The sequence below is a fragment of the Carcharhinus amblyrhynchos genome, unplaced genomic scaffold (assembly GCF_965287045.1).
Source record: "Carcharhinus amblyrhynchos unplaced genomic scaffold, sCarAmb.v2.hapA chromosome_273, whole genome shotgun sequence".
Classification (NCBI taxonomy): domain Eukaryota; kingdom Metazoa; phylum Chordata; class Chondrichthyes; order Carcharhiniformes; family Carcharhinidae; genus Carcharhinus; species Carcharhinus amblyrhynchos.
In genome coordinates this window covers 178,992-188,425 of record NW_027650013.1, presented here as the reverse complement: position 1 = coordinate 188,425, position 9,434 = coordinate 178,992, and the positions used below count along the sequence as shown (strand labels likewise).

The 9,434-nt window shown below is 50.8% G+C and overlaps 1 protein-coding gene across 2 annotated transcripts in view; it reads left to right on the top strand.

Annotated features, from left to right (window-relative positions):
- The first annotated feature begins 1,339 nt into the window (after positions 1-1,339).
- Positions 1,340-9,434, top strand: part of eml2 (EMAP like 2) — an 85,467-nt gene continuing 77,372 nt past the window's right edge. Inside the window, exon 1 of one of the 2 annotated variants that reach the window (XM_080183378.1) lies at positions 1,340-1,361. In XM_080183378.1, the coding sequence (XP_080039504.1) occupies positions 1,355-1,361 (7 nt within the window). In that variant the 5' untranslated portion in view covers positions 1,340-1,354. Of the gene's footprint in view, positions 1,398-9,434 lie in introns of both variants that reach the window. The other variant, XM_080183377.1, reaches the window with a different exon arrangement.

Genomic DNA, 9,434 nt, shown 5'->3' with positions numbered 1-9,434 from the left:
TACTGTACTTTGCCAGCGAGGCCACATCCCAGGAATGGATTAAACACAAAGGGAATGAGAGTGGCACCGTATTTCTCTCTGGGCATCTGCTCTTTACTCACCCGAAAGTCTGCCGCAGTTGATAACCTTGGCAAGGTTCCAGTTGGCATGTTCTGGATGTGAGGAAGAGATGGGGGGTGGGGTGGAAGCAGGAGGAAGGGGAGACTCCCTGCGAGGTATGAACTGGCAAAAATATGAGTGTTTTGGATGAGTTAATGAGTGCTCAGACACACACACACACACACACACACACACACACACACTCATACTCACTCGCACACACTCACACAAACACTCACACACTCAGACCCACACACACAGATTCACACACACTCATACTCACTAACACACACTCACGCATACACACACACACGCACACACACACACATAGACACACTCACACGTACACAGACACACTCATACGTACACACAGACACACATACACACAGAAATACAGACACACACTCAGATACTCACACATGCATAGACACACATAGGCACACACAGGCATACAAACATGTAGACATACACACACACGCAAAGACACACATACACAGACATGCACAGTTATACACATACATATGCACACACACACTCAGACACACACTCACATTCACATACACACACACACACGTAGACATATGCACACAGACATATACACAGGCAAACACACACACAAACACACCCATGAGCACAGATACACTCACAGACACAAACACATACCCACAGGGACATACACTCACTCACACACACTCACACACACACATACTCTCATACACTCACACAGTGGAGTCAAAGCCAGTTTACATCTTCTGGGTTTAAGTTGAAAACTGATCTTCAAGTAAATGGATCTGAAGCAAGTGAACCAATTATCGCCTTATGTCAGCGGCTTGGTGGACGGTGCAGCCTGCCAACAATTGCAGTTTAGGAGATTGTACCTTATTGTATTGTTACAGCGCTGTACCGTTGCTGTGTCAGTGTGAGTGGCAGGATTGGGACTTTGTCAATTGCTGTTCTGTGAGTAACTGGCTGTAGGTATCTTAAACACTGGCCAGTGATTCTCACAGACAGGAAGCACAATAATCTCGGATCACTGTAAGGAGCTTCTGCTGCTCATTAACTCACATCTAATTCAGAGTTTGGGTTGGAGCCAGTACTGGGGATATGATGATGCATCCTGACGCAATGTGGATGCAGGAGAGTTTCAAACTGTATCCATCGCGCTCCGACTTATAGGTGGCCAGACTGTGATGCTCGATGACTTAACGCTGCAGATTAATTAGCTGATGAGTTTAATGCTGCACCTCGCATCATCATGACAGGTGAGCAGGCTGTAAATCCTCTTCCCTCGCTGGCTGGTGAGTGTGAGATGTACCTGCCTAACGCTGGCAATCTGTACCCTGAAGCTGGGGAGTGTGCTGTGATGGTGCGTGAGTTGGAGTAGGGCGTGTGATGGAGTGGGGTGCCTGTTGGAGCAGGGTGAGTTGGAGCGAGTTGGAGCTGAGTGCATGTTGGAGTGGGGTGCATGCTCCAGTGGGGAGAGTGTTCCAGTGGTATGTGTGTTCCGATGTAGCGTGTGTTGGACCGGGGTGCGTATTGGAGAGGGGCATGTGTTGGAGGAGGGTGCGTGTGGAGCAGGGTACATGTTGAAGCGGGATGCATGTTGGAGCACCAAGCGTGTTGGAGCAGCACACATGTTGGAGCAGGGTGCCTGTTGGAGCAAGGTGCATGTTGGAGCAGCACGTGTGTTGTAGTGGGATGCACGTTGGAGCGGGCCGCGTATTAGAGTGGGGTGCGTGTTAGAGCTGGGTGCATATTCCAATGGGGTGGGTGTTGGAGCGGGGAACGTGTTAGAGCGGAGTGCGTGTTGGAGCAGCGCAAGTGTTCCAGTGGGGTATGTGTTGGAACAGGGTGCGTGTTGGAGCGGGATGCGTGTTGGAGCCATGTTCCAATGGGGTGCGTGTTGGAGTGGGGTGTATGTTCTGGTGGGGAGCATGTTCCAATGACATGAGTGTTCCAATGGGGCGTGTGTTGGTGCGGGGTGTGTATTGGAACAGGATGTGCGTTGGAGCAGGTTCCGTGTTAGAGTGGGGTGCATGTTGGAGTGGCGCGCATGTTGGAGTGGGGTGCGCGTTGGAATGGGGTGTGTGATGGAGCAGGGTGTGTATTGGAGTGGGTGCATGTTGGAGTGGGGCATGTGTTGAAGCGGGGTGCGTGTTTGAGCAGAGCACATGTTTGAGTGGGGTGCATGTTGGAACGGGGTGTGTGTTGGAGCAGGGTGTGTGTTGGAGCGGGATGCGTATTGGAGCTGGGCGCGTGTTGGAGCGGGGCACGTGTTGGAGCATGGTGCGTATTGGAGCTGGGCGCGTGTTGGAGCGGGGCACGTGTTGGAGTGGGGCGCGTGTTAGAGCGGGACACATGTTGGAGCAGGGCACGTGTTGGAGCGGGGCGCGTGTTGGAGCAGGATGCATGTTGGAGCTGGGCGTGTTTTGGAGCAGGATGCATGTTGGAGTGGGGTACTGTTGGAGTGGGATGTGTATTGCAGCAGGCCGTGTGTTGGAGCGGGGCGCGTGTTGGAGCAGGATGTGTGTTGGAGCGGGACGCATATTAAAGCCAGATGCGTGCTGGAGCAGAGTGTGTGTTGGAGCGGGCGCGTGTTGGAGCGGGGTGCGTGTTGGAGCAGGGCGTGTGTTGGACCGGGTTGCGTGTTGGAGCAGGGCACGTGTTGGACCGGGTTGCGTGTTGGAGCTGGGTGCGCGTTGGAGCGGGGCGCATGTTGGAGCAGTGTGCTTGTTGGAGTGGGGTGTGTGTTGGAGCGGAGTGTGTGTTGGTGTGGGGTGCATGGTGGAGCGGGGTATGTGTTGGAGCAGGATGCGTGTTGGAGTGGGCTGCGTGTTCCATTGGTTTTATTTGGACTCCTTGAGGCAGGCTTGGTTCTCAATCCCTCTGATTCAGAGGCCTGTGTGCCATAGCGCACCAGGCCCCCACACCGCCCCAGGTGGTGGTATTGGGTCTGAAACACACCCCAGACAGGATTGTCTTCCTATGAATGTTGTGTAGATGTTGTGGTGTGGAAGAGGGGGCAAGGCTACTCCATGTGGAGGGCCTGGGGCTGTGTTGCGACAGTCGCCTGATGCCAGCTGGCACAGTCTGATCCCATTCTTCCTGGCTGGGGTTTGTGCTCACTGGTGAGGGAGTGGTTCTCAGTTGCAGGGGCGGGGGTCACTGAGAAGGTGGATCGTGATGAAGATTTCTGTTGAGATTCAGTGGTCTATCAGACCCTCACCACTCTCCTGGATTAGTGCCCCCAGCACAGTATCAGCTGTGGCTCAGTGGCAGTGTGCTTACCTCCAGGTCAGGAGGTTGTGAGTTCAAGTGGGGTCAGAGACTTACACGCATGATCTATATGCCCAGTGCAGTGCAGAATTGTAGAATCCCTACAGTGCAATCCCTACTTTGGTCCATTGAGTCTGCACCAACAACAATCCCGCCCAGGCCCTATCCCTGTAACCCCACATATTTACCGTAGCTAGTCCTGCTGACGCTAAGAGGTAATTTAGCATGGCCAATCCACCTAACCCGCACATCTTGGACAATAAAGGACAATTTAGCATGGACAATCCATCTAACCTGTACATCTTTGGACACTAAGAGACAATTTAGCATGGCCAATCCACCTAACCTGCACATCTTTGGACTGTGGGAGGAAACCCACGCAGACACGGGGAGAACGTGCAGACTCCACACAGACAGTGACCCGAGGCTGGAATCGAACCTGGGTCCCTGGTGCCGTGAGACGGCAGTGCTAACCACTGTGCCAACCTGTGAGTTTCGCATTCTCCCCGCTCCCTGGCTGAAGAGGTTTCTCCTGAAATCCCGACTGAACTTCTTGTGGACTATCCGATGTCGACAGCCTCTAGTTCATGCTCTTCCCTGCAAGGGGAAACGTTCTCTCTGAATCCACTCTGTCGAAATCCCGTTCAGATTTATCACCCCCGCAGCCGTCCATTTATATAGGGTAAACTGACCCAGCCTGCCAACCCTTCCCCGATTCACAAATTCACATATATCTGGTCTCATCCTTGTAGATCTATCTCTGCACCCTCTCGAGCATCCCAATCTGCTGTGTTTTTTTAAAATAATCCGACAGGTGTTTGCTTCTTTTTTTTGATTCGATTTGTTATTGCCACATGTATTAACACACGGTGAAAAGTATTGTTTCTTGCACTTAACCTTTCGGACTGTGGGAGGAAACCGGAGCACCCGGAGGAAACCCACTTCGATTTGATTTATTATTGTCAATTGTATTTAACACACGGCGAAAAGTATTGTTTCTTGCGCACTCTACAGACAAAGCATAGAGAAGGAAAGGAGAGGGTGCAGAATGTAGTGTTATAATCGTAGCTAGGGTGTAGAGAAAGATCAACTTAATGCGAGGTAGGTCCATTCAAAAGTCTGCAGCAGCAGGGAAGGAGCTGTTCTTGAGTCGGTCGGTGCGTGACTTATATCTTATTCCAGACGGAAAAGTACTGTTTATTTACTTGTCACAAATAGGCTGACATTCAAACTGCAATTAAGCTACTGTGAAAATCCCCTAGTCGTCCCCGTTCACTGAGGGAGAATTTAGCAAGGCCAATGCACCCTAACCAGCACGTCTTTTGGACTGTGGAGGGAAATAGGAGCATCCGGAAGAAACCCACGCAGACACCGGGAGAATATGCAAACTCCACACAGACAGTGACCCTGATGCTGTGAGGCAGCAGTGCTAGCCGCTGTGCCGCCTGGAAGAAGGTGGAAGAGAGAATTGTCTGGGTTGCAAGGCATCCTTAATTATGATGGCTGCTTTGTCGAGGCAGCGGGAAGTCTAGACAGAGTCAGTGGATGGGAGGCTGGTTTGTGTGATGGATTGGGCTATGTTCACGATCCTTTGTAGTTCCTTGCAGTCTTGGGCAGAGCAGGAGCCCATACCAAGCTGTGATACAACTGGAAAGAATACTTTCTATGGTGCATCTGTAAAAGTTGGTGAGAGATATTGCTGACATTGCAAATTTCCTTAGTCTTCTGAGAAAGTAGAAGGGTTGGTGGGGCTTTCTTATCTATAGCGTCGGCATGGGGAGACCAGGACATGTTGTTGGTGATCTGTAGTTAAGACAGCCCAAGAACGCCCCTAATTTCTCAGAAGACTAAGGAAATTTGGCATGTCAGCTACCACTCTCACCAACTTTTACAGATGCCCCATAGAAAGTATACTTTCTGGTTGTATCACAGCTTGGTATGGACTCCTGCTCTGCCCAAGACTGCAAGGAACTACAGAAGGTCGTGAACGTAGCCCAGTCCATCACGCAAACCAGCCTCCCTTCCATTGACTCCACCTATACTTCCCACTGCCTCGGCAGAGCAGGCAGCATAATCAAGGACCCCAGTCACCCTGGACATTCTCTCTTCCACCTTTTTCCATTGGGAAAAAGATACAAAAGTCTGAGGTCACGTACCAACCGACTCAAGAACAGCTTCTTCCCTGCTGCCGTCAGATTTTTGAATGGACCTACCTTGCATTAAGTTGATCTTTCTCCACAACCTAGCTGTGGCTGTAACACTACATTCTGCACCCTCTCCTTTCCTTCTCTATGAATGGTATGCTTTGCCCGTGATCTTTCGCTACACCCAAGCTATGGCTGTAACACTACATTCTGCACCCTCTCCTTTCCTTCTCTATGAACGGTATGCTTTGCCTGTGTAGTGCGCAAGAAACAATACTTTTCACTGTATGTTAATACATGTGACCATAATAAATCAAATCAAATTTGGACACCTAAGAACTCGAAACTCCCTGGGAGAACTTTAAAAAAACATTCCTGAAGTATGGCAGCCTGCTTCACGTTCCCTTTCCCCGTCCTGAGAGTCTGGCGTGACAGCTTATCTCCTACAGGAGGCAGCACACAGCCAGGGAAGGAGTGAGTTCAGTTACTGCTGCTGAAGGCTGCTGGGCACTACCAACAGATGGAGCAGTCGCTACGCTTGGCAATTGGACAAGCACACTGTTCTGTTCACATCCTGGGCTTGCAAAATCTCACTAACTGTCCTGTCTGGAGACAATACACATCTCTTTAACCTGTGCTTAACCCTCTCTCCGCTCACATTGCACCTTTAAGATTTGATTACCTGTAAAGACTCGCATTCCAACCATTATTTTGTAAATTGAGTTTGTGTCTTTATATGCCCTGTTTGTGAACAGAATTCCTGCTTACCTGGTGCTCCGAAAGCTAGTGGCTTTTACTACCAAACAAACCTGTTGGACTTTAATCTGGCGTTGTGAGACTTCTTACTCTGTTCACATCTCACCAGAAGGCTGTTCCAGTGTCTTGGATTTAGGCCGGTAACTCTCACACAGCCCGACGGAAAGACCTCATCTCGCCCGACCTTGGGATTCTAATGCAAGCCTGGCTGCTTTCCCAATCCTCTGGTCCTGCACTCACAGCCCGAGCGGTTCCCAAATCATCCCTCCGCTCGCTGACCCACGCTGTCAAACAACACCTTGATTTTAAAATCCCCATCAAATACAAACCCCCTCCCTCTCCCCCCTCCCTATCCCTGTGTAACCTCCTCCAGCCCCCACAACCCTCCGCACTCCTCTAACCCTGCACTCTTGAGCATTCCTCGATTTTAATTGCTCTGCCATTAGCGGCCGTGCCTTCAGATGCCTGGACCCACCCCCCGAGTTTCCTCCTTAAACCACCCTGCCTTGATCTCCAACTCCCTCTCTCCTCCTTAGAGATATCCCTGTGGCTCAGTGTCCATTTTTGTTCTATAATGCTGCCGTGAAGCACTTCGGAATGTTTCCTTACCTTTAGGTTGCTATATAAATGCAAATTGTTGTTAAGCTGTTGTTGTCATCCTGCAACAAGTTCATAGATTCCCTATAAGGCAAAAGGAGGCCATTTGGCCCATCAGGTCTGCACCGATACCCCGACAGAACATCTTACTCAGGCACTAACCATGTAACCCCACACATTAACCCCACCGTGCCACCACTTGATATTCCCTCGTCAGCCACCTTAAAGGAAGGCCAAGGGTCGGCACGGTGGCACAGTAGGTTAGCACTGCTGCCTCACAGCACCAGGGACCTGGGTTCGATTCCTGGTTTGGGTCACTGTCTGTGTGGAGTCTGCACGTTCTCCCTGTGTCTGTGTGGGTTTCCTCCAGGTGCTCCGGATTCCTCCTGCATCTGAAAGACGTGCTGGTTAGGGTGCATTGGCCGTGCTAAATTCTCCCTCGGTGTACCCGAACAGGAATGTGTGGCGACTAGGGGATTTTCACAGTAACATCATTGCAGTGTTAATGTGAGCCTACTTGTGACACTAGTAAATAAACTTTAAGTTGCCCCTTAGTGTCCGAAGATGTGCAGGTTAGGTGGATTGGCCATGCTAAATTGCCCTTTAGTGTCAGGGGCATTAGCAGGGTAAATATGTGGGGTTATGGGAATAGGGCCTGGGTGGGATTGTTGTCGATGCAGACTCGAAGGACTGAATGGCCTCCTTCTGCACTGTAGGGACTCTATGGGCAAAATTTTGCAGCCTCGCTTGACCCGAAACTGAAAAGTCCCACCCGGGGTTGCCGGACCTTCCCATTGTCCACCCCTCGCCCGTTCTGATTCGCATAGCAGGCGGGGCTGTAAAATTCCTTAGAGTGTTGGACGTAACACACACTCCTGTGTTCCACCTACTTTCTGAAAGCTTCCCCTTCCCTTCTTCTCAAAGGCCAGTGAACTTTAGAGTGGGTGCAGCCTGAGATGTGTTGATGTCGCCAGACCGTCAAGTGTATTTATTAGTCACAAGTAGACTCACTGCAATGAAGTTACTGTGAAAATCCCCTAGTCGCCACACTCTGGCGCCTGTTCGGGTACACCGAGGGAGAATTTAGTACCTAACCAGTACGCCTTTCGGGCTGTGGGAGGAAACCGGAGCTCCCGGAGGAAATCCACGCAGACATGGGGAGAATGTGCAAACTCCGCACGGACAGTGACCCTAGCCGGGAATCGAACCCAAGTCCCTGCCAGTGGTGCAAGTCACTGTACAGCCCAAAAATAGAGTTTATTGGAGTTTAAATGTTTGTCGGTGCCTTTCTCTCAAGAAAGTATAATGCCAAAACCATGGGGGTTGCCAGAACACTGATTGCAAGCATTTGCTGGAGTATTTGTCTTGTGGTTAGACATTGCTGAAGCACTCTAAACAATACAAGCCTGCCGTAAAACCCTTCAAACTGGAACGCCGTGAGATCAAACAGCACAATACACAATACTACAGCACGTAGCCTGACTTATCTCCACACCTTCAGCAGACACAGTAACAGTGTAATAGCTTGTTGAAGAAATTCTTCCCAATGTCACACCGTGTTCTGTGTTAATCTGCTTTTCCCAGCTCCCTGCCCAAGGGCAGTTCCTTGGCGATCGCTGAGCTGCGGCAAGCTGCCCTGTGAGTCTTGCTGCAGGGTAGGTCGCAGAGGCGGACTCTGAATCCATCTCAGTCAGAGGCAGGGACTGAACCCGCTCCTGTTGGCGCCAACCTGATCTGCGTGCTGGGTGCCCAGCTAACGAGAGCCTCTCCCCGACATTTCCCACCCTCTCTGGGGTAGGGTGGGGAATCTGTTTACTGAGGGAGGCTAGTTCGCTGATGGGGTCTTTTAATCTCGTAAGTAAGTGTGTATCACTGTTTCTCTTCTTTTGGCCAGCGAAATACATAGGCGCCGTTATGTTATGGGACGGCACGCTGGTACAGTGGTTCGCACTGCTGCCTCACAGCACCAGGGACCCGGGTTTGGTTCCAGCCTTGGGTCACTGTCTGTGTGGAGTTTGCATTCTCCCCGTGTCTGTGTGGGTTTCCTCTGGGTGTTCTGGATTCCTCCCACAGTCCAAAGATGTGTGGGCTAGGCGAATTGGCCATGTTAAAATTGCCCCTTAGTGTCCAAAGATGTGCAAGATAGGTGGATTGGCCATGCTAAGTTGCCCCTTAGTGTCCAAAGATGTGCAGGTTAAGTGGATTGGCCATGCTAAATTGCCCCTTACTATCCAAAGATGCGCAGGTTAGGTGGATTGGCCATGCTAAATTGCCCCTTACTATCCAAAGATGCGCAGGTTAGGTGGATTGGCCATGCTAAATTGTCCCTCCAAAGATGTGGAAGTTAGGTGGATTGGCCATGCTAAGTTGCTCCTTCATGTCAGGGGGTTAGCAGGGTAAATATGTGGGGTTATGGGCATAGAGCCTGGGCAGAATTGTGTTGAGTGCAGACTCGATGGGTGGGATTTTGCAACCCTGCCTGAGGCTAACAGAGATTTCCTTTCTATGAACCTCGCCAGCTCTGATTCTATGGCAGGCAACGGGGCAGAGTTCCAACCGATG